Source organism: Brachyistius frenatus, unplaced genomic scaffold (assembly GCF_029030835.1).
Source record: "Brachyistius frenatus isolate BFR_SWC_R1_liver_20210118 unplaced genomic scaffold, ASM2903083v1 Contig_219, whole genome shotgun sequence".
Classification (NCBI taxonomy): Eukaryota; Metazoa; Chordata; class Actinopteri; family Embiotocidae; genus Brachyistius; species Brachyistius frenatus.
In genome coordinates this window covers 366,284-391,965 of record NW_027210818.1, presented here as the reverse complement: position 1 = coordinate 391,965, position 25,682 = coordinate 366,284, and the positions used below count along the sequence as shown (strand labels likewise).

Sequence of the window (25,682 nt, the reverse complement as noted above, 5' to 3'; positions counted from 1 at the left end):
GCGACGTGATGCCAACAAAAGAAACATACACCACCTTTAAAGACTGATGCTGTGTTCCAGATGTTGTTCTTGTGTTCCAGATGTTGTTCTTGGGTTCCAGATGTTGTACTTGTGTACTAACTCTCTCTACTCTGAGTGCATAAGTGTGTTCACACTGTCAGTACAGAAACATCAGAACACTACAAGTACCAGGATGAAGCACTCAGAAAGGTCCAGAAAGTGTGAAACTCTGGACACGTTCCACCCTAAACAGGCGCCATCTTGGCTCTGTACAGGAAGGGGGCGGGGCCATAAAGGATTTTCAAATTAAGTGTCTGAGGAAGCTGCAGCTGTTCCTGAACACTAAAGTGTTTCTTTTTCTCTGCTGCTGCTGGACAGAAGGATCAGTGTGTTTATTGAGTGTTAAACAGAGGACACAAAAACACGTTGATTTCTGGGTAAAATAATTAAAGCTGCAGATATGTTGGAGGGTGATGTGGTCACATGATGAGGTCATTTCCGGTCAGTGAAGAACAGACGTGTGTGACTTGAAACAACTCTACTCTGTTAAAGTTCCTGAACGACACAAGTAAGAGTCCTGACTCTGAGCTCTACTTGTTAGAGTACTGAGGGAAGTAGTCATCTGGAACACAGCATGAGACGTGACAGCCACAGAAACACGAACATCCAGTCTTCATCACACACCTTACAACCACATTCAAACTGTCTGGTAATCTTCTTTAACATGAGATGAAAACTTTCAAAAATATTTTGTGACGATTTAGTTTTCACTCAAAAACAGGGCAGCTTCAGTGTGTCTTGTTTTTAGCCTGAAATTTATTTTTGTGTCGCATGATTTGTCATTCTGAAGTGGTGCTGCAGCAATATGACGATTAAAAATGAACTCGGGTAGTTTTTTGTTTTACTGTTTCTGGGCAACCTGGACACGTTGAGGAAAAAGCAAGTGGAGACGGTGTTTTAGTGTTTCCATTCGTCGCCTGCAGTCGGTGGAACGTGTCCTCTGTGAAGCTCAGACAGGTGTGCGAGTACCTTCGGCCGCCTGTCGGAGGCGCTGTGGGTTGTCCTTGGTGATGCGTCGGATGATCTCGAAGACTCGAGCGTCTCTCAGCAGTCTGTCTAAAGCGTAAATCTCTCCACACCGCAGAGGACCGAACATACCCAGACGCTGCACACACAACACACACATCACTTTACACCAGTCAGGTACGTTAGTGCAGTCAGCATGTGGTCTGCCACTAATAACATGGCCACGATGCAGGCGGATTAAGTGAAAGGGATGTTTACCTACTACAACATGTAGAGCTACAGTAAAGACTGAAAACAGCTGCTCCTGCTTCGTGTTGTATTTCAACACACTACGTTTCAATAATGTAGAGAAAAACGATCAAAACTACCACAAACTTTATAACAATTAAAACTGTATTAACAAATCAACTAAGCTGGAAATCAATATAAATATTATAATTTGTATAGATATGCAGTAAGACATATTATGCTGCTAATTCCCTTAACCTCGATTCATCTCTATGGTGTCCAAGAGAGAGCTACCATAGCAACCGCCTCTGCTAAACTGGACAGACTCAACTGAAGGTGATAATGTTGCATGTGCAGTGTGGCAGCTAGAGGGCGCTCTCTGCGCGTCTCCTACCAGCAGCTGTGCGCTGCAGTTCTTCAGGTGGACCACCAGGGAGCGGTCCAGAGTGGCGCAGCCTGTGGTGAGAGGTGAGGTGGGGGAGGAGTGGCTGTCCCAGCCTCTGTCCTGCAGAGGCCTGCGCACGCACGCACGCACGCACACGCACACACACACACACACACACACACACACACACACACACACACACACACACACACACACACACACACACACACACACACACACACACACACAGGGAGGATTCTGTTAACGAGGACGGATATTCAGCAGAGAAATCAGATGAACTTGTTCTTTTGTCCCTTCGTGGAAAAATGGGCTTCAAGATTGAGACAACAGGCAACACATGACCAACAACCAAACAATAATAAATACCAGTACAGAGGTGGTGAAAATAATTCAATTACTCCCTGGAGGTTTTACACCTCCATGAACCACTCAGGTTGTAGTTCACATGCAGTTCATGTTTGTGATACATTTGTAGGTTTCTTCAAGGTGTTCCTGAAATATCGCATTCACAGTGGGAAACGGATATAAACTCATGGTGACCTTTGACCTTTGACCACCAAAATCTCGCCAGTTCATCATTGAGTCATATTGAACATTCATGAGACATTTGAAGAAATTGAAGAACATGAGATATCAGGTCAGGACCAAGCCAGCGCGCACGACGGCACGATCAGTCTGTCGACTTCACTTTAAGTTGTTTTTATTATTATTATTATTTATTATTTATTATTATTTTTAGTTTAAGAATCTACAAAGTGACAAAAACTGTTAAATCGTTTCAAGTGTCATTAACATTCAGATGAGCTGATATTAGAGATTCAAAGAAAACAGTTTGTAAACTTCAGAGAGAAAGTGGCTGTTCAAACCAGCTCACAGCTGTTTACTACACATCTCCACTAGATGGCAGCAACGGACCACAGCACGAACGAGATTCTTCAACAGAGCAGCTCCTTGTTAGTTGAGGTTTGTTATTTCCACTCCTAATGATGAAGAGCGAATCTTTTCCAGCGTATCATAGCCACCATAAATAAATAAATCAGCACTGACCTGGCGTTTCTACTCCTCCTCCCCCCTTTCTCGTCTTCCTCCTCTTCCTCCCAGTCGGATGTGTTGAGGAAGTCGAAGCTGCCCAGAGCGGTTTCCACGGTGAGGCTGACCACGCTGGGGGAACGGCTGTGGCTGCCTCCCTACACACACACACACACACACACACACACACACACACACACACACACACACACACACACACACACACACACACACACACACACACAATTAGTGGAGTTGAACATTATATGTAATATTAAAAATGTCAGTGTCCCACTTGTTAAATACAGACGGGGTGTGTTACGCTCTAATGATCCGGGTCTGTTAAAATGAAGAAACAGACTTGAAGACCCGAATCTATAAAGCAACAGAACTTTTCCTGGAGTACCGTTTCAGGACTCTGCCCACCTCCTGTTTCTCACCTTCAGAGTGACCTGCAGCAGCTTCAGCTCTTGTTCCAGCAGCTGTAACTCAGGGAACTGTCCTCTGTAGTCGTCCAGAGAGGAAACCACTGTTCCTAGAGCGTCCTCCAGCCCGCTGTCCACCGGCCCGCTGTCCCCCAGCCCTTCCCCCTCTCTAGACACGTCTTCCTCCACGGGCACCCGCCGGGCGACATACATCACGTCCCCGCTCTCTGGGAGGATGCTGCACTCCAGGTGGGGGTACGTGTTCGTCTGTGATGGAGTGTCCACTCCTTCAGTCCTGGGGGAGGACGATGTGAGGACAGAGCAGGACGTGTCCTGTTGCTCCCTGATTAAGTTTGGATCGGTGACATCATCGGCTGTTGTGTTTTCCTCTACGACACATAGCTCCTTCGGTGACATGCTGCCGTCGGCGGCGGCCGAGCTGGGCGACTCGGGGGTTCTGCCGGGCATCTCCATTTCGATGTCATTGATGGAGATCCCGGAGGCCAGAGACATCACCTCCCCCGATTCACCGGCGGACCGGTCTGCCAGCACGACACCGTCGGCGCTGCTCTCGCTGATGTGGCTCAGAGAGCGTGAGTACCGCCGGGACGTGCTGCTGTTGGTCGTCGCCACATCCACCGTTGCTACGGGAGACCGTTTCCCTGCATTCTCTTCCTCACCGTCAGGTCTCGTAATCACAGAGGTCGTCCTTTTCTCTTCATCTCTGTAAATCAGTTCATATATCAGTTAATGTAATTGTTGACAGAGCAAAATAAACTAGTCATGTTATTTCATCTGTTTCTATGTGGAAATGTCACCAGTAATCATCTACGACAATGTAGAGTAGAGTTCAGCTAGAATTACTGCCTAGCGGTTGTATGTCTCCGCTAACATCTCAAGTTGTAGTTTACATGCATATCTGTCCAAATCCATATGGACAGAACTCAGTGACCTTGACCTTTGACCCCCGTATCCTAATCAGTTTATCCTTGAGTGAAGGTTTGTGCCAAATTTCTAGAAATTTCAGGCCTTTCTAAGATATGGTGTTCACAATGGAAAACGGAGGTAAACTCACAGGGACCTTTGACCACCAAAATGTAATCAGGTCATCCTCGAGTCAAAGTGAATGTTTGTGCCATTCAAGAAGTTCTTGCAAAGCTTATTTGAGATATTGTGTTCACAAGAATGGACAGGAGGACATATGAACCTTGACCTTTGACTACCAAAATCTATACACCTCATCCTTGCATCCAAGTGAACGTTTCTGCCAAATTTGAAGACGGTCCCTCGAGGTGTTCCTGAGGTATCGTCTTCAATTAAATGGGAGAAAATGAGGTCGCGGTGCCCTTAACCTTTGACCTCCAAAATCGTATCTGGTCATCGTTGGCACCAAGTGAATGTTCCTTTTAACTCTAATCAGTTCATCCCTGAGGCCAAGAGAACGATTGTGCCACATTTGAAAATGTTCCAACCAGGCGTTCCCAAGATATCATGTTTATGGGAATACGTGTGGAATTGGGGTCACACTGACCTTGATCTTTGCCCCCCAAAGTGTTTTATGGTCTATGGTCTGTACTTGTATAGTGCTTTATCACCTTTCGGTCTCAAAGTGCTTTAACATGGTTTTCCATTCACCCACTAATGAGACAGGTCACCATGCAGGGTGCTGTCATCAGGGGAACATTCACACACCGATGGTTCACCATCAGGGGAACATTCACACACCGATGGTACACCATCAGGAGAACATTCACACACCGATGGTACACCATCGGGAGAACATTCGCACACCGATGGTACACCATCGGGAGCAGCTTTGGGTTCAGTGTCTTGCTCAGAGGTGCTTGGGCATGTGGACAGGAGGAGCGGGGGATTGAACCACCAACCTTCCGATTGGTGTACAGCCCACTCTACCGACTGAGCCACAGCCTCCCCCCTATATTCAGTTCCTCCCATGGTATCAAGTGAATGTTTGTGCCAAGTTTGAACAACTTCTCTCGAAGCTTTCTTGAATTATCGCGTTAACGAGAAGCGGACGGACGTACAGACGGACAAACACACGATGCCTCCGGAGGAATCAGACGGTACCTGCGGCTCTCCGCCGGCTGGCCTGGGACGTCGGGAACCTCAGTGACGGTGCCGACTATGTGATTAGAGTTTGGACTTGAGGAGGAGGAGGAGTCTTTGGGGCAAAGCGAAATGTCGGGCCGTGCGGCGTAACTTCCTGTTCCAGCTGGCTGGATGTCTGGAGTCACCACCACTGTCTGGAGAGGAGGACGAGGACACACCGGGTCACGGCCAGGTTCACTCACAACACACGACCGACACAGAAAACACCTTCTGGGCTCATTTCAGACAAATACAGGGAAAAAAAAAAAAAGTCTGGGGTGGGCGGGGGAGAAAACATCATCATCTTCATCATCATCCTCCTCCTCCTCCTAGCAGCACCAGCCTCCAGATCATAAACCCTGCCAGATGTGCGTCACCTTGTGATGTGTGGAGTTGCGGAGGCCTTGCGCAGACAGCTGCGGGCTCGACGAGTCATCGGAGGATTCAGAGGAGTTGGACCACGCCGTCCCGTTCTCGCGCAGCATGTTCTACCAGAGAAGATCACAGTTTACAGAGATGGACTGATGGAGGTTTAATAGAGACAGAGATCCAGGAAGCTGAACACAGTCGCTGCACCAACAACTCATTCCTGCACAACAACACACTAAAACCATCAAACCTGCTTCTGCAGGAAAGCAAGAAAAAAAAGAAAAAAAAGAATGAATAGTTATCTTTATTTTATCCTAATTTTATTTTATATGTTTGTATTTCATCTTAATCTCATTTTTTTTTGTATTTGATCTTAATCTTATTTTTTTTTAATCTTACCCTGTATCTTGATCTTATCAACGAGTCTTTGTAGCTTATTTCCCAAAATATGAACTTCTCCTTTCAGGCACTAATCATTTCTATGGTGATCCATATTTCCATAAAACATTTGACTTCATTGATCACACACACTATATGAGACACATTAAGTCTGGAAGTGACTGGAACACATCTCAACACATCTTTCCCATTTAGCCTGCCTGATAATACCTCTTTCCATGTAATGTTGTTTAATACTCACCAACAGTAGCAATATGTAGTTTTGGTATCGACTGTATCAGAGAGATGGTTTAACATCTATTTCTGTATTGTGTTCCATTACTAAAAAGTTTACCATCTAATTACTATTTTAAATTGGAGTGAATGTGAGTGATTGTGTGTCTTTCTGTGTTTGACCCGTGATGGACCGGCGACCCGTCCGCGGTCGGCAGCGATCGACCTCAGCTGATATTATTTATGATAATCTGTTCAACTCGATCACTGACAGCTCTTGAATGTTTCGAGCTGAGATACACGATCCTTGATTATGTTCATGAAGTTAAAAGATCAAGAGTTCGACGTGGCTTCGTTCTTTTTCTGCTCCGCTTCAGTGATCACATACAGGGAACGATGCACAAGAACAAGCAATTTAGATTTAGAGAAACAAGATATTTAGCAGACAGCATCAAGACGCTGAGGTTAAATGCAGAAACAGTGATTGAACGATTCCTCATACAACCAACATTCATCACTTTTCATGTGCAGGCGGTGCAGCAGCACGAGAGGCGGATGGAGGACGCTCTGACGTTTCGTCACGTTCTCCTCCCAAGAACAGGCAGAAACTCGTACACATATCTGCCTCCACAGAGATATTTTCTAGACATTTTTTCATCTTAATAAAATTATGCAGCAAACTATAATTTGACAAAACAATTGTGACTTCAGGTTTATAGCGAGCTCTTTAAAGAGCTGGCAGGTGAAACTTTTATTGAGACTCTTCAAACTGTTTCCAAAGTCAAGAATGAGCTGACTGAAGGATAATTCCTCTTCATTACAGCTCAGGTCGTAAAATAATAATTAGTTCATAATATGCATCAGTTCTAATCGAGGCTGTACTTGCTAGAGTTTGTCCTGGTCAGCTGAACTTTACTGGGAGGTCCAACTGAAAGTGAGAGCAGCTCACAGGTGTGCACAAGCAGGACATCTGTGGACGATACACGGTTCTACCGTCGGTGTCGGTCGGAGCAGGAAGTGGTTCTGTAAACTGCTTTCTGGCTCACTGGGAGGTTTATCAACAATCTGGCTAGCTGCTTTTACTTCTCGAATTCTTTCTCAGGTGTCAGCGACCAACACGGATGAGTACATTCATTTTTACTGATGGCCAAAATGATGAGTTATAATAAACTGTAATGATCCCGTTAGGCTCCGTTGAGGCTTTTTTCTCCATCACAACTGATGCTTCTTCACATATTCCACTGTCATAACTTGGAACAAGCATACAGAGTTAAAAGGTAAACTGTTCTCTAATTTATCATCACAAATCTACATCTGGTGTCTAACAGAACTACGTAGTGTCTGCAGGGAGGTTCTACCATCCTAGCAGGCCCGTGGAGAGTCATTCAGTATGTGTGCAGCAGATTTCTACTTCCTGCTTCCTCACTGGGAGTGAAATCAGCTGCAGAAACGTCACATACGTACTTCATGGCTCCGCACAGAAGGATGCTACATTTCTACACCGACGTGGTCTACGTGGGCTCCGTCCGTCTACTTCACGGTGACTTACTGCGGGAGGTTGGCTGGTGGGTGAGTTGTCACTACAGGAGCAGCTCTGGCTAAGTGTGCCTCGGAAGATGTCGAGCAGCGGCCAGTGATGCCGCCGGGTCAGACCCCGAGGCAGAGACTGCACGTCGGAGCGGCGGGGGGGACAAAGGGACTGATGCTTGTTAAACGCTCTCTCAGCAGCGAACTGAACTCTGTCCTCTGATTGGCCAGTTTACAGTGGCACAATACAGAAACGTGTTGACACCAACAAAGTCTTTAATGAGAAGCACAAATATATAAATATGTATGTTTTGCTTCTCCCAGTTGTTTTAGGTTCGATCACACTAATCTTACACCGAAGCTGTGTTCAGACTGACAGCCCTAATTAGATTTTTCTCGTATTCAGATTGTATCCAGACTGATTTAAAAAAAAAAAAAAAAAAAAAAAAGTCTGAATAGCAAAAAAACCCCACATGAAATGCGATTTTTGCAATCTGGATCCAAAACCACATCTGGAGGAGGTTTGAAATGTGAATCCAATCCGATTTTTACAGATCAGTCGGGACGCCCTGCTGGCTCAGATCGGATTTCATGCGTCACAAGGTGACGACGTCATTTTCAGAGAGACAGATTGAGCTCAATCGATGCAACTGCCAACAGAGCGATCAGAAAGTGTGGATTTTTTCACGCTGTGGAGGTGATCGATAACGACAGTCCACGGACAGAAGCTGAAATAAACTGCTGCAACTTCCGTGTTGGAAAGTCACCTGGTTACCACAGCAACCCATGCAGTTAGGTTGGTGACGTCTGGACGCAACAAATCCCATCTGCTCACTTGCAAATAACAGTGAGTCCTAAAGATCTGATTTGAGAAACAAAATCAGATTTACCTGCAGTCTGAACATAATTCTACCAGATGAGACATGAAATCAAACCCAACACATTATTTTATGTCAAAGAGGTCGAACCATCCCTCAGCTGTCTGCGGCTCACTCCTTTAGGTATTTTATACCGGACAATAATCAAATATAAGAGCAGTGAATATCAGCGCTTGACATCTTCAAGTCAAATATTGCAGCATGAGGCTGAGGAGCAGACGACGAGAGTAAACTCACGTAGAAAGCTTGTTCCCGTAGAGACGGCGTGTCGGGAGGACTCTGGTTGAAGATGGTGGAGAACCTCTTACTGACGGAGGGAGCTTTGTTGACGGTGCTCGCGACCGACCCCTGCTCGTCTTTATCGAACGGACTGAGACAGACAAAAGACAAAACAATCAAACATCACGTAAAACATCGATGTCCCGTTAGTGAGTTTTACGGCGGCGTCACTTTCACTACTTACTTCCAAGTGACTTCGAGGCTCAGCTTAACGGTGCCGAGGTCATTGATGTCCACAGCAACACTCTGGGGCAGCGCCGCAAACAGGTCCTTCGTCTCACAGGAAACACTTCCTACAACCACGTGATTGGCTAAGCTCTTCAGCTCCGTCACCTAGGAAACCACAGAGATGCTGTTTGGTGGTGGTGCCTTCAGGGACGACATGAAGTATGAAGGTTTCTCACCAGGAGCAGCGCTCCGGGATTATTTCACAGACCAAAATCAGAACTGGAGATACATGAAAATAAAGTTAAAGTAGATATTAAAGGGACCGACCTTCACCGACAGGAACTCATTGATGAGCGGCAGAAACACCATCTCTTCACTGTCCCACACTTGTTTGGCGTTGATCTCGATTCTCCCGCGGAGTTTCCACCGCTGCCGGCCGTACTTCATGAAGATCTGAACACACACACACACACACACACACACACACACACACACACACACACACACACACACACACACACACACACACACACACACACACACACACACACACACACACACAGGATCATAATCACACTCAGAATGAAAAAAAGGATTCTCAGGAAATAAATTGATGTTGTAAAAACCATAGAAGCTAAAGAAAACACTAATGATCCAGTTTTAATGGAAACATTTGAATCAATCACCTCAAGAAACCGTCTGAAAACATCCCCATCAATTCAGAGCCTGAAACAACGCATAACTTTTGCTTTAAATATATTTAAACTGGTCATCAGAACATTTCAGGCCTCCCTGTTACTGGAAAAGAACCTTAAACAAAAAACATCAACAAGGCTTAAAATGATCTCAATGAGATGTTTAAACACGGATACAAAATTCTGATCACAAATCCTAAAATTATTCAATTTTAATATTATAATTAGAATAGTAAACTCATCACAACGGTTTACAGAAACGTTAACTCTGGTATCTGTGTGAAAGATTTTCTTTCATTAGAAATCTACAGCTCACACACTTCCTTATGAAGGAGCCCAGGCACAAACCACACATGTAAACATCAGTGTAATAAACTACAGATTACATGTTTCCCTGTTAGAAATGTAATAAGTAGTGTAACTATTTTAATTACTTTATCAAAGGAGTGTAACTTTTTTCAACTAATGTTTAAACTGGTCAATGAAGCTGAACAGTTAAAAAATACTTTTATTTAAAGTTCTTCAATAGATCACAGCTGATCAATAACTGACTGCAGTGAAGGAACATTTTTCCCAGAACCTGAAACCAGGTCGTCACTCAGGTCGACTCCCTGCTGAGTGATGAACAACCGGCTGGTTCTCACTCTGGTTCCTGAACGACTCTTTTTAAATATCTCTTCTTACAACATGATCAACCACCTCTGTGTGGTTGCTGAAACCAGTGTGCAATGATTTGATTGAAAGATGAGAGGCGGGGCAAATTCAAACAAGAGAACCAATCAGAAACAAGGCTCAGAGTTTGAGTTCATGAAACTGACAGACAAACCTCATACTGGTCACCAGCACACAACCGAGCAAATCCAGCCAGACCTGAAAGACAAGCAGCAGTCAACTTCTTCCTTTACATTACAGTATTAAAAAAACAGACATTTCACAGCTATATACTTGGGGGGGAAACTTCTAACAATGTTTACATGCAGAATTCTGCAGATACGATTTACACGTTGTAGTTTCCATGTCCAATCTCATGCTGCAAAGAAGCTATAATTTTGAAAAAACTTCAATCCAAAAGATCTAAACAATCATCACAATTTCTAGATGGACACTGTGGGGTGATGTCATCAATTCAGTAAACCCTCCTGCTCCTAAATTATAGTGCTGAATAATGACAGAGAGGAATAATAACAGCTATTTAGATATGTGTGAAACATTTTGACATAATTAACAAATGCATTATGGCCACAAGCGTGATTTGAGCACCAAAACTGTAATCAGTTCATCTTTCAGTCCGACTGAATGTTTGTGCCAAATTTGAAGAAATTCCCTCGAGGTGTTCCTGAGATTTAGCGTTCATAAGAATGGGAAAGATGTGAGGTGACACCCGACCATGACCTTTAACCTTTAACCCCTAAAATTATATCAGTTCATCTTTGGTGTCAAGTAGATATTTTTGCCAAGTTTGAAGAAATTCCCTGACGTTTATCAGTCAGAAAGGATCAATACATTCAGATTATTGATCGACAAACTGAACAGTAAATCACAGTTCTATATTAACATTGGACTCATTTAATTAATTCAAGTATTTAACAACATTAAATAGTGGTCAGTTCTGAAAACTAACATCTGTACACACGTGACATTCTTCTGATTTATCAACAGTGAAAGTGGTCTTGTATTTTTTACTATTACTTAACTAATTTGACTGACTTTGACTTTAAGTCGGTTTATTTGTGTAGTTTTGGGGGACGTGTTTTATTTACAGCTGCAAACTGATACGATGCAGATTTAAATGAGAACTCTGTTGATTAGTTCAACTTCCAGTTCACAAGAGATCACCAGTTCAATATGTTTACAGGCTCCTCTGTCATAATTACAGCAATCAGAGACGGCATACAGATTGATATGCGAGTCTGAGAACATGCTATTGGATCGGGATCAGATCGAACAGGATGTGAGCGCTTCTCTGACTTCCTGTTCGTAGACCGGTTCAGACTGAAGGCTGCAGCTGTTTGGCTCCGCCCCCGCCTGCTGCCGCCTGCTCTCCAGGCGAGGCGCAGTTCATCTCGAAGGAGCCTAATATGTTCATGCGAATGCGTTGAAGTGGGGGTTACAATGACCTTTGACCTTTAACAAATGGTCATCAGCTCATCCCCGGTACCAAGTCAATATTTTTGCAGAGTTTGAAGAAATTCCCTCAAAGCGTTCTTGAGAACAGGACGGACGGACAACAGTAGAAACACGATGCCTCCTGTTGTAGATGTCGCCGGTGAGGAGGCGTAAACAACAACAAAGAACATGGCCGACACACATCGATAACAAACACTGAAAGGAGTGTTTCCTTCTTACCTTTCATCTTAATGTGAAACTCTCCCAGATGGTTCTCCAGCTCGCTCTCCAGCACACACATGTTCTACGGAGAAGATCACAGGAGACCTTCACTCATCCATCTCTATAAATCTGCTGTTAATATATGATCCCCCATGCGACGGTTCTTTTCTTCCATAAGGATGATACATTTCTCCCATTTAGATGTTATTCTCCCTCCGTCTCACCTCCGTGTACTCTTTGTATCCTTTGTTGGCTTCTGCTAAACTCTCTCTGGCCTCTTTACTCCCCGGAGAGGCCGTGTACGCCTTCACCATCTTGTTGGCTCCGTCCCTCAGTCTCCTCTGCAGGCAGTAGGCTTCGTACAGCTCGTCGATCTGGAATCACAGACAGCACTGTTGTTTTCATTTCTACTTTTATATGGAATGAAGTGTGATTTTATGGAGTTTAAAGGGAGCCTGAAGGCTAAATGATGACGTCATGTGCGGCTTTATAATGTGCCGCCATCTACCATCTGTCTCACATTTGATCCAGTTACAGCAGCTCAGTGTGGGCACGTTAGCCACTCAAACTGACCTGTGATAGTCACACTGACAGTATACGCAGTGGCCACCAGAGGGCGTGTCAGCGCCACCAGAGAGTCTCCTGAACGTACACAGTTCTTTACAAACCTTGGACTGCTGCTGTACACGATTTCCACAATTTTCTTTGGACAATGCTTCAACAAATTCATTCTGATCTTCAACACATGTGGTAAATAGCACATGTAGCACTGTATGTCATAGCACCTGAAACTTTTTTCACCCCAAGGTGTATTTATATATTTTTGTGTATATAGTTTGTGTATTTATACATTGGTCTTATTTTTTTTAATACGTTTTCTATAAAAAATATCTTGCTTTAATTGTATGCTTCATGTACTTTGTAATTTTGTCTTATTGTGTGCACCTTTTTTCCCAACTGTGTTTCCATGCTGCTGTGACGACTACATTTCCCCACAGTGGGATTTAATAAAGTCTTATCTTACAAAATATTTGAAGCTGTTCAAGTGTTTTGTAACTGGTTGCCAGACGCGTCTGACATATTTGACCTAAACCACGAAGCCTCGTCCAGCTGAGAGTGATTCTATTCGTTTATAAAAAATGACCAAACATGACGTGGTCCATTTATCTCTTCATGTGTGTGTATTGATATTCGTGTTATTGATAACTCATCACTTTCTTATCGGGTTGAGCTGCTGCAGTGTTTCAGTTCTGGTTGTTGGGGCTCCTCCTGGTCTGAAGTAAAGTCCACGGCTGTGAGATTCTTCTGTCGTTTTAACACTGTGTGTGCAATATGTTGCCGTGGCAACCTGGAATGCGCCACATGCCGGCCTTACCTTGCTGAGGTGAAACTCCAGTCGCCTGATGTACCTCTCAGTCACCTTCACTTGCTGTCAGAAAGAAGCAGAGTTACATTTATTGCTTCGAGTCAACACTGACTCAACTCTTTCAAAATATGCCAATTCCAGTCGGCTAAAGGTTCAGCAGGAAAAATGTAAGTTTCAAATGAAAGAGCTGGCAGCAGAGGGAGGGATCGGACCCTTCGGAGGGCTTTTTGAAACAATTTAAAACAGAAAATGTATTTCTAAAATATGAACAAATACAGGAAAAACAAATATTTCTAATATAAATGTGTTTTAATTTTTCTCTGAAGTTGCAGTAAAAATTAAAGAACTGATAGAAGCTCACCTTGTCCAGCTCATACAGGAAACCCTGAAGAGGCAGAAAACAGAGCTGTCAGTTTGTGGCATTTTTAATTAACCGTGTGTGTGTGTGTGTGTGTGTGTGTGTGTGTGTGTGTGTGTGTAGGGGGAAGGGGGGTGGTGGGGAGTGTTAAAAGAAGGTTTTTACTTTACACTTGTCGAACAGTGAAAACATCACAACGTACCAGTCTGGAGTTCCTCTTCGATTCCTTCATCTGTCGGCTCAGGCCGTCCAAGTCCATCTGATAGACCTGCAGGTACGACCTGAGGAGAACACACACACACACACACACACACACACACACACACACACACACACACACACACACACACACACACACACACACACACACACACACACACACAGTAAGTAACCCTTACAGTATGTAACCATTCAGAGAAATATTTTTACCACTTCTTCCAGAAAATAGAAATTTCTTCTGAGTTGGAGTCTCGTCTCGAGTGTATTATCTGTATTTCTACCCTTTAAAATTGATCTTAAAGCAATACTTTACTTTCCTTTTCTTTTAAACTTAATTAAATCCACCTGCTGTTAAACATTGAGCTGGATGTTCACCTGGCTAACTGTTTTCAGTCTTTAAAGATGAACTGACTGCTGGTCGTAGCTTCATATTTAACCAACAGAGGGCCGTAGGACTCGACTGTATATCCAAAATGTCAAATTGTTCCTTTAAGTATAAACCGGTGGGCTGTGGCTGCGAGAAAGACAGTTTAGTCTGATAAGATTGGCAGAAAGGCTGAAAAGTTTATGTCTGTTCTCAGTTTAATTGTCTCTTTCGTAGAAGCTTTAAGCTTCATTTTGGCAAAGAAACACTTTTTATTTCCTTCAGACCCAAGTTTGTTTGTTTTTCTGCCAGATTTGAGGTTTCTTGTGAAAGTTTCTGTTAAATAATAGAAGCATTGTTCCATTATTTTCACTGAACCAGCCAGTATTGCAGCGTACAGGTTGATTTTACTGAGCGTGATGCCGTGCTCCTGTTGATCCTCGTGTGCTCTTTTGGGTTATTACTGTTTATTTGCTCTTTAATGACTTCAAATGTTTCCTGTCTTTGATATTGTGCAGCACTTTCTCCTGCATATCACACAGGACGTCAGAACTGTAGAGATTAGTGTCAGGATGTAGGAGTCATGGCCCTTTCAAAATAAAAGCACTCACTGAAGGCCTTTCCTCAGAGCCTCGTAGACCCGATCCAGTCGCTCTGGTTGGGGAACTTTGGGTGGCGGGTTGGGCTTGTTGGACATGGTGAACATCCTGCTGGCTCTGCTGGGCTTCCTGCTGAGACCTGGAGTGCTGAACACCGAGAGGCTCCTGCGACATCACAGACAGCAGAACGACGTCATTCTTTACGTATCCCGACCATCTTTATGACATCACATACGACTGAGCTCCCCGACCGTGTCATTTCCATGTTACAACAAATATCTTTTTCACTTTATAAATAATGACAGGTATCTCATATTATAATGGCATACTTTTCTCATTATTACTAGAAACCAAATTAATATTGTAAGCAGCTATTTTTGCTATAACAACAAATGACTTTATCTTGGTGTGTTTATATGACACAACCAACATATCTCATGTAAAACATGTTATTGTGACATTACCTTAATAAAATATATACCTCATATATTTTATCCTTTATTTTTTTCTGTACATTAATACTATACTGTGTAATATGAATACATCACCTATGCACATCACTCATGAAGCAATCCATATCATGTCGAACAGTCAATACATCTTGAGCTATTTACAATTAACAATATATTTTGTATCCCCTACGTACAATAATTATGTTTTTCTTTATTCAGAAATATTTATACTAACATTTCACTGTATAGATAAAAGGTGTATTTATGTATGAAGCTTGTGTGTGTATTTATACATTGGTCTAATTTTTTTTTACAATTTCTAAATATAATATGTGCAGCTGGCATTTAGTGCACAAAGATTGGAAGAGTGAGACTAGTCCAGTTCAAATGTGCCTTCATGCAACTCCGAACACCGGATCCGGGTGTGTGTGTGTGTGTGTGTTGTGTGTTGTGTGTGTGTGTGTGTGTGTGTGTGTGTGTGTGTGTGTGTGTGTGTGTGTGTGTGTGTGTGTACCTGTAAGGCCGGTCGGCCGTGTTGACTCCAGTGAAGCTCTGGCTCCTAGTGATGGATCTGGAGGTGAGGCGTCTGACTGGACGAACGGACAGAGACATGGTGGACAGAGTTCGGGACGGACTCCCTGTCGAACGGAGGAAAAGAGAAAAAAACATCAGCACACCGACGACACCACAACGGCCACGTTTTGGTGTCGTCCATCTTCAGCTGCTTCATATTAACATTCGACGTGGTCCTGAATATGGTTTCTTAAATACAGGAGGAGATGCGTTCCAGTAGGACCCAAACTGAGGTGTTACGATTGGACGTGTGAAGCACACGAGACCACCAGACTGCAGGGATTTAAATGTATTATCTAGATCAGAAAAAAAACCATGCTGATGCAGTTGTGCCTGTGACTGACAATATTAATTAACATTTACATACCAGAGGCAATTTACCTGTGAAATGAACAACAATCTAATAGTTTTAGAAACATACAAATATTGAGGAGATAATAAAGTGACTGAAATGGAAACCTGCGATACACGAATGCAGTCGTACACGTCCCAAAGTGCTGCTGAGAGCAAAACTAAACTCGGCAGGGCAAAAAAAAAATCAACATCAACACTCAATGATTGATGAAAACATTAAGAAGCTGCTGACTACGAGGAACACGTGTTCATCCTGAGTCACTCAGTACATCATGTTTTGGTCTAGTTAAACTTTGGTTCAAATGTCACTGGCATGATTTCATTTCAATCGATAATTCATAAGAGTTCTATTATTCTATTTAAACCATTATAATGTCTTTCCTGAAAATCACAGCGTGTCACTCGTTCACTCGTCACCTAAAGCAACATCTCGCTTCAGTTTAAATCTCTTTAACTCTTCTACCTTTAGTGTTTCTCATCCCTTCGGCTGATCCGTGTTGTTTCTGTGGTGAATAATGTCTGTCAGCTAAAACAGTGCTTTTCCACCGTGACCTGTCCAGTGTCCTACATCCTGTTCTTAAAACAGCTGAAAGGCCAAACAGCCCCCCTCTTCCCCCCCACCACCACCATCACAGCACAGGAAATGTCACAATCCTACAGGAAGTCAGATGCAACTGCCTCTCTTGACAGGAAATTTAACAAAGGGAGATAGTCCTGAGGGCTGCGGCCATCTGGTGAGGAGAAAAGGTCGGTTCTGCTGGAGTCCAACTAAAACACCCAGAGTGGAAAGAGCACTTTAAGGGTAATTATTACAGAAGTAAACTGTCATATTGTTATTTTTAATGTAAAACAAATATAATTTAGAATTTGTCCTCGGAGTGAAAAAAAAAGGAACAATTCATTTGATTTATTTTTTTTACTTTGAGTATTAAAATACCAACATTCAGCCTTGAATGTCGTCACTTTAAGTAAACACAAAGACACATGAGCTGCAAAGAGAGAGAGAGATAAAGGAAGAAAACACATCTCAGAGAGAGGGCGAGCGAGCCAGAGGTCCAGAGTGCACAGTCAGTTTGAATGGAAAAGCCGGTTCAACCTCGGGTCCGTCACATTCAGCCGCTTCCCTCTTTGATTTCCTGATGAATCATCATATCGTGTTGTCACAGCAGTTTATCGTCTCTATGAGAAAGTCCACAGCAGTAATAACTCCAGAGCTCTGGGTCTGGTTGAAGCGGACGTGTCCATGAAATATTCTTATGTTATTTAGGTGAGTTTTGTATTGAGAGTCTTATCAGAGGAACAGCATTTAAAGGTACCTCTAAAATGACACGGTCAGCTTTTTAAGTCCTACAAATAAGCAGTGACTCCTCGAACCACAGCCGGTAAGTGACGCTGATGTACTCGCTAATCTTGTTTTTGGCATGTTTAGTAGTGTTTTGGCATCGTGATCACACACACACACACACACACACACACACACACACACACACACACACACACACACACACACACACACACACACACACACACACACACACACACACACACACACAGGAGAAGGCTAACAGTACACCTGTCACACTGTTGGGTCCACCACTTTCTTTGAACAAATTAGCCAAGCATACATTAAATGGTCGATTTAAGTTGATTACAAATATACTAAAAAGTCTTCATGGAAAATATTTAAAAAAAAATGGATCTCCTTTTGAAATGAGAATATGCAGGTTGGACTTGTTATAACACAGGAACATTAATGACATACTGATAAATATATAGACAATATTTTTGTTTTTCTTGTTTACCACCTGTTAGTGGAGTTACGACCAATTATTTCCCCCACTGGATAAAAAAATGTACTGAACATAAAATAACATACCAAACCATGACACCTCTAAACCCAGTAACACACCAACCTTGATGGGGCTCCCCGTCTCGGTCAGACTCCCAGTTCAGACAGCTCAGTGGTAGTCGGCCCATTTCTCCCTTCGTCACACCCTTCAACGTAACCTCCAGCTTAATTATCAGATCTACATGAGCTGATCAGTTTAATGATCCATCAGCTCCATCCAAACTTCCCCAGCTGATCCGAACTTCCCCCAGCTGATCCGAACATCACCCAGCTGATCCGAACATCACCCAGCTGATCCGAACGTCACCCAGCTGATCTGAACCTCGATCAGTTAAACCTGTCCGTCACACGGTACCTGATCCAAACAGTCCAATGCCAGTAGCAGATTCCAGTCACACCATCTCTATTGATGTCCTCATATAAACACAGGGACTGTGGCTGTGTGCCACTCACTCACACACACTGAAGGGAGATGGGGGTGGGGGGTGTACCACACCTATTGTCTGATGCTCTCTGACCTCTCTCTCCCAGAGCGTTCTGGAAAAGCACTGCCTGAGACACAAACACAAACACAGACACACACAGATATACACACAAAGACACACACAGAAACACACATACAATAACACACAAACAATTGGGATGATCTACAGATGATGATGTTTGTTGTTCTGAGCTGTTCTAGGATTTAATCAACACTATCCACATTACTACTGACATAATTACTATCTGTGGTTCACAGAAGATAATTCATAAAGTTTTAAACCTTTAATTTTACACCAGCGCTGCATGTTAGATGAGATAAAATCACTCGAGACCGAAAGATTTACTCAAAAAAAAAATGAGACAGTGGCCAGATTGCACTGCTGATAGGAACTAGACAGCATGTCGAACAAAGGCTGCTCAAGAGAGATAAACACACCCCATGCTGCTGTTTTAGCACCAAACACTGGATGGAAATGGAGATCAGGATCTCCTTCTGAGGAGGCTCGGAGAGCGACAACAACCACAGCAGCCTGGTAGCAGTGGATGAAGGAGTCACTGAAGGGCGAAGATACTTTTTACACCTCTAAATCGGAATGAGAGGTGAAACATCTTCGAGAAACTTAACGAAGTCCAGTTGTCTTCAAATAAAACTCATTCTGCTTGGTACACAGTTTTCTAAGTACTTAGTAATTTATTCCAAACATGCAGAACTTCCTGAGGATGGCAATGAAAACTAATCTAAACATCTTGAGTGCCTTAAACTCACAAAGTCCTGTAAACAGACTAACTTTTCCACAACAGCAAACACTTTAAAACCAACCGATCAAAGCACCGTAGACTTGAGAACGTGCTTCATTCCGGGTGATCCAATTTGGCACCGAAGTTGGTAGTTGATGCCAGATTGAATCAGCCGGAGAGAAGCGTTCTCTAAATCACAGACTGTATATAAAAGAGGACGCAGCTTCCAGGTCGGAAAAAAGAGGCCAAAGGGGAAGTCCCTTAATACCGGACCACAAAAAAAGTGTTTATTTTTTACTAACCACACTGCTGTTGGCCAGAAGCCATCAGTTTGTTTATTTTGTGCGTGAAACAGAGGACATGAAAGAGTATTAATAGAAGTATGCAAGTTGACACGCAGCATTCGTTTCTCATCAGATATCAACATCCAATAAACAGGAGTCCTCAGAGTCAAACTCCACTTTTAAAACCAAGACATTCACGTTCACAGCGTGACTACATGCTTCATGCACAGTGTCAGCAGCACAACACGTGACACACTGTACAATAACTATCACAATATTCCTGTGACGAAGAAGAGCTGCATGAAGCACAATGAGACGCAGGGGAATATTTTAAAACCCACCCGAGGACATAAAACAATACCATCTGCTTTTTTCAGGACTGAAAGCTATGTATAAATGTGCTGCTATGATTTTTCAGTAACTAAACACATGATGTGGATCAACAGTGAGATTTGAATACAGATGCAACAAATAGGATTGTATAATCTTTATAATTAATTTGATTTTCTGTCAGTCACTACCAGGAGTTTTAAAATGAAGGGACTCTGTGCTCAGATTTCTGTTTACAACATAATCCTATGTATAAAAACATGGACTATAAGCTTTCTTCTTCTGTCCAACATAAGTCATTTCTACACAAAATATCTGATAATGTAAAGGCTGAAGGTATGCAGAGCACTTTGTGTGCCTTTGAATCTTGTGACCATAGATCTTTTTCACCAGCTGCTGGACGACATGTCTCGACTCACTACTGACAAAACCAAGAATTATTTAGTCCACTTAAAGTAGTCTCTTCATCAGAATTATGTGTCTGTGCGTAGGTGTGTGTGTGTGTGTGTGTGTGTGTGTGTGTGTAGGTGTGTGTAGGTGTAGGTGTGTGTGTACTCCCTTGGGAAAAGTGGGCGTGTGCACATGTGTCATGTAAGGAATGTCAAATACAGACACACACACACACACACACACACACACACACACACACACACACACACACACACACACACACACGGTGGGAAAGAGGAAAAACACACTTGTGTCACGAATAATAGTGAAACCACCGACCACTCTGTTATCCAGCTGAACACTCTGCTGGTGACAATAAAAACAGCTGAGGAAGAGTGCAGCCAAAACCTTTCATATTTCTATGAATTATCCAAATAAGAACTGGCTTGTGATTTTTATATACGTAATTTTTTTTGATTTGGGGTCCAATTTCAATCTCAGTAATTCAGAAGCAAATGAGCTCCTTTTCTGGACTTCAAATGCTGATACCAACATACGATGATAGGAAAACAAAGAACGGACGAGTTCAGCAGAGCAGACATAAAGATATGTGCTGATACTGTTTCACTTCAGGGGGGAAACTAAATTGTCATAATAAAATGTTTTAAGCTAGAAAACTTAAATTTTATTAAAAAAAAATTGAGAATCAACCTGGCGAGATGATAAATTGCGGTTGATGATGTAACGTTGGAGGCTGTCAGTTCAGAGAGCAGCAGGATATAATAATTCAACACAGCACATTTTACAGTCCATCTGAGCTGCACTGGTTTAGACTGCAGATTATTTATGGAGAGGCTACAAATCAAATGCGTTTCTCATGATTCATGGTACAACACATCACAGAGCGCTTCAATAATAATGGATGTAATGTGTGCAGTCAGGGAACAAACACGTCACTGAAAAACTATTATGTCCTCCTTTTATTTAATGCATGGATTTTCTTCACTCGGCAGTCCTTCTTATTGATCACAAAACTGAATGCAATCAAGTCTGAAGCAGGTCACAGCAGCTCAACCAGGAAACTGCTAAAACGGGAAGCTTTTTGTTGTTTTTTGAGTTTCATGCTTTTTCTTATCTACAGATATTTTACCACTTTTTTTACATTATCACTTTTGAACAAAGAAAAAAAAAAAACGAGCATTCCTGTCATAGTTCAGTTATGACGTTAGAAATCTTTTTCCTTGCCTGCCTGCATGAAGAATCAGTCATACAGAACCAAAGAAGCAGAAACGGGTGAAAAAGTAGTTTCAGTAACTTTCAGCGCTCGAACACAAACAGGTTCTGTCCTCCTGCATCTCCGTCTGTAGTCACGTTGAAGTGTCAGTGGGTGAAGTTTGACGGCGTGCCGTGTTGTTGCTTTCGCACCACCGTGAACAACGATGCAGTCAATCTGCTGAAAAATGAGAATCGGCTCAGATGCTTCTCTGGTGATATTAATATATCATCAATTATAACTGTAGATAACTTAATTATCTACAATTAAAGGGCAGCAGCACTTTTCTATCAAACTGCAGTAAAAGTACAGAGAAGAATAAAATGGGCTCATTGGCCATGTGAAGGTCTTATAAAAAAAACAAAAAAAACACTGAGACAACTGCATGTTTCTTCTTGTAACTTTATGTGACGTCAAAAGTCACAGACAAAAACTGGGATTTGAATCATATTGCATGTGATTTTTCGCAGTTCACACTTGTTACATTGGATTTGGACCAAACAGCAACCAACAGTGACGTCACATGTTGGTTTGTGAACTTCTGAGGCCTCGAGCTCAGATTCTGTCCGTCGCCATCTTGCTAATTCGGAGCAGGAAGTGACCATATTTGGACAAGCTGGGGGAGGAGCGAGCGGTGGATCTGACTGGAAACCTGACCATACTACGTCCCACCCACCGATAGCTGTAACCTGACTGCACCACAGGCCTGTCAATCAAACAGACACGCCCCCCCCAAAAACAGGTCTTCTTGAATCTTCTTTTCTAATGAATGAGGGATTATTTTCAGATGGACCTCCAGAAAACTAAGAAGAAGGAGTGACTTTAGCTAACAACACCGAGATAACTGATGGACACATTTTATTCACTTTGGATTTGATGAGAGAAGTTGAATGGGAGTCTATGGAGCCGGAGGCTGTTTGGAGCCGACCTCTAGTGGCACTCGCTGGTATTGCAGTTTAAGGCACTTCCGCATCGGAACCATTTTTCAGACCCGGAAGCTACGAACACTTTTATATCCAGTCTGATTTGGACCGACAGCCTGAACATACCCTTCGTCTCCTGTCGGTGACACTACAAGGCAGACAGAAACAAATCTGAACGTCATGACAAAAATGGCCTCAGATTAACGGTTTCTCCGGGAGAAATACGGCCACTAACGATCCTCCATAAAACCTCTCTTGGGATTATTCTGCTTCATGTCTCGAGTTAATAGTGTCTTCTGCTCACAACACAGTTTCATACACTCACACTCACACCCCCGCATACTGTACATACTCTCAGCTTCAGAACTCTGGGCCCTTCCCTCCCTCACATTACTGTCTTTAGGAGAAGGAAACCCAAGAGGGAGTAACATCCTGCGAGAAAGGCCGGGTCAGGAAAAGACTAGTGCAATTTGTGGCCATACTGAGTCACTGGAATAACCCAGCAGCTTTACTGTAGAGCCAAGCGAGCTCATTTCCAGGAAAAGGATACTAGTGTCTGAAAAAATATTATAACTCTGAATGGATCGAGGCAGTGAGTCAAGTTTTAAACTGTATCATAAAGTTGTATTTATACCAAACTGTACCTGCTTTTTTATTCTAAAAAAACCCAACAAAACAATACGCTGGAGGACAAATGGAGGTTTAAAAAGATAAGGTACTAGATGACAGGAAGGACGGTCTGTAAAACTGTTGTAGGAAACATTTTTATCTCCTTTATTGAGTCAAGACTCAGAGAGTCGGCAGATATGCGCGAGTGGACGTCAGTGAACGGGTCGGCTCGGAGGAGGTTAAAACACACAGTGAGTGACGGTTATTGAGGAGTGATGAAATGAAGGCATGACAATCAGTCTCCAGGAATATAGGAATGTCTTGATCTTTGAGATTCTGCTGAGTTGATAGAAAAAGGACCAGCGATGCTGAGGTTACTGCCACATAGAACAAGATCTCCACACTGCTGAGAGATGTGAAGCAAGTGAGAGCCAAGTTTCTCTGCGATTTCAGGTAAATAATCACCAATTTAATGAATCCGAAGGAGTAAATCAAGATAGTTTAGATCAGAGGTCTCTGAGAGCTACTTTGACAGAATGAAGGTGTCCGAGCTCCTCATGTTTCTTTCTATTTGTTCACATAGCTGAGCTCCACCCAAACCAGCTGAATAAGCTTCTTTTATGTGAACAATAACAAATTGATACTCAACACACACATTTTGTTGGGGGGGAAAAGGGGGGTCCTGTATCTACAATCACAGATGCTCCCTAAATGCCTTCTGCAGTGCACACAACTCTCGTGAGGCCAAATCCAGTGTTTCCCTTCGATTTGGACCCTCTGACCCTCCTGAAAGAAACACATCTCGGTTCAGACTCAGTGTACAGCCGGACTCTGTGTGAAGCTGGAGGGCTTTTAATTTGAACTGCTATCTAACTTTGATCTCTCACTCTCTCAGTGACAGACACTGTTTAAAGCTCCGCCCCCTCTGTTGTGGTCAAGCTTAAAATATTGTATTTATGTTATTTACCAAATTGATGAGCACCTGTTTGTTTCTAGCTCGGTGTGAGAGTCTCTGCTGTGTTTCTGTCCTCTGATCTCTGTGTCTCACCTGTGGACGGAGCTTAAACCTCTGCTGCACTGACACGGTGCGGAGCAGACACAGGTGGAGGGAGCGAGGGTTAATCAATGTTGTTGATAGCGTTGTTCTCTCAGACAGGTCAAAAAGTAAATAAATGAAAAAAATGCTGTAATGAGTCACCAAATATACCAAAGTTTCAACCACAGAAGAAGCAGAATATAGACGAAGGTCTGTGATTATAAAGTTATGAAACTCACTGGAAGTTCAGTGAAGAAAACTATCTTTATGCCTCATTCATTCTCTCTATGGGCCTTTTCAGTAAACCAATCATATTTCACCATGATCTTAATCAGCCAATCAAAGTTTAAATCTACTGCACCCTTCCTCCACCCCGTTCACCTGCACGCGTCACACAGAGTGCCCACATCCGAGTTATCAGAATCAGCTCGTCATCACATCCAGATCTTCATCTTCCTCTCATCCCATCACACCGAGGGTTTCCTCAACTGCGCACTGCCTCGAACCCTTCGAACATGATGCTACCACAAGACTCTCACATCCCTCATCCGTCCTTCTCCGTTACCAAGCGGCAACTATTCTGAGGTCAGACAGTGTTGTCAGTGTGAAGGACTACCCCTCTCTAGTGACCTCAAACCAACGGCTGCAGGGACATGAGCAAAATATTACTAAATCTGAACACAATAGTTCAGGGTTGTGGGGAATTTGCTTAGTTTTCCGAAGCACTGATGAAGATTTCAATTAATTTTGTGTCCGTGTGGTGAAGTCGAAGTGGCTGATTTTAAACATGTCCTGTGGAACACAACTGCATCTATGAAAAAACTTGTTTACGTCCTTTAGTGACTCCACAGGGAGGCTGAGAGTGTTTCAGATGAGCTGAAAATCAAAACACTCAGAGAGTGGAGTTTAGAAAGAAGTAAGTTTACCATCCCAGTCTTCATTGATCGAGGCTATCAGTTATTACATATAGATGGAGGCGAGGTCTATTTGCATATTCATAGATTAGTGTAAAGGTGTCAAGTTACATTGTTTTTGTGTAAAAATCATAAAAATATGTGATTTTGATGTAGAAAAATTCAACACTGGCTACAGGAAAAACATGTTAAAAACATGGGAATAATATTTAAGATAATGCATAATGTCGGCATGTATGGACAACAAAAACAAAAAGTGCTAAACATTACAGCAGTTAAATAAAAATTTAGATACAGAATGAAAACATGGTGACAGTCAGTACGGAGAGGAAGATCAATCACAGTGACTACAAACAGTTTCAGTTTCACACGTAAAAAATATATAACTAAAGTTAAAAGTCAAGCGGCAATCAACAGTGATGTCATCGTTGGTTTGTGAACGTTATCAATCCTCCAGTTCAGATTCTGTCCGTCACCATCTTGCTA

The 25,682-nt window shown here is 42.8% G+C and overlaps 1 protein-coding gene across 2 annotated transcripts in view; it reads right to left on the bottom strand.

Annotated features, from left to right (window-relative positions):
• ripor1 (RHO family interacting cell polarization regulator 1) overlaps positions 1-25,682 on the bottom strand; it is a 49,342-nt gene that overhangs the window by 8,578 nt on the left and 15,082 nt on the right. For both annotated transcript variants that reach the window (XM_069719638.1, XM_069719637.1), the window contains exons 2-18: positions 15,952-16,075; positions 14,998-15,150; positions 14,006-14,084; positions 13,807-13,830; positions 13,455-13,508; positions 12,304-12,453; positions 12,098-12,161; positions 10,578-10,621; positions 9,384-9,509; positions 9,073-9,221; positions 8,847-8,979; positions 5,601-5,711; positions 5,203-5,378; positions 3,130-3,838; positions 2,708-2,847; positions 1,649-1,769; positions 1,030-1,165 (exon numbers count right to left, since the gene is read on the bottom strand). In XM_069719638.1, coding sequence (XP_069575739.1) covers positions 1,030-1,165; positions 1,649-1,769; positions 2,708-2,847; positions 3,130-3,838; positions 5,203-5,378; positions 5,601-5,711; positions 8,847-8,979; positions 9,073-9,221; positions 9,384-9,509; positions 10,578-10,621; positions 12,098-12,161; positions 12,304-12,453; positions 13,455-13,508; positions 13,807-13,830; positions 14,006-14,084; positions 14,998-15,150; positions 15,952-16,049 — 2,467 coding nt within the window. In that variant the 5' untranslated portion in view covers positions 16,050-16,075. The remainder of the gene's footprint in view (positions 1-1,029; positions 1,166-1,648; positions 1,770-2,707; positions 2,848-3,129; positions 3,839-5,202; positions 5,379-5,600; positions 5,712-8,846; positions 8,980-9,072; positions 9,222-9,383; positions 9,510-10,577; positions 10,622-12,097; positions 12,162-12,303; positions 12,454-13,454; positions 13,509-13,806; positions 13,831-14,005; positions 14,085-14,997; positions 15,151-15,951; positions 16,076-25,682) is intronic.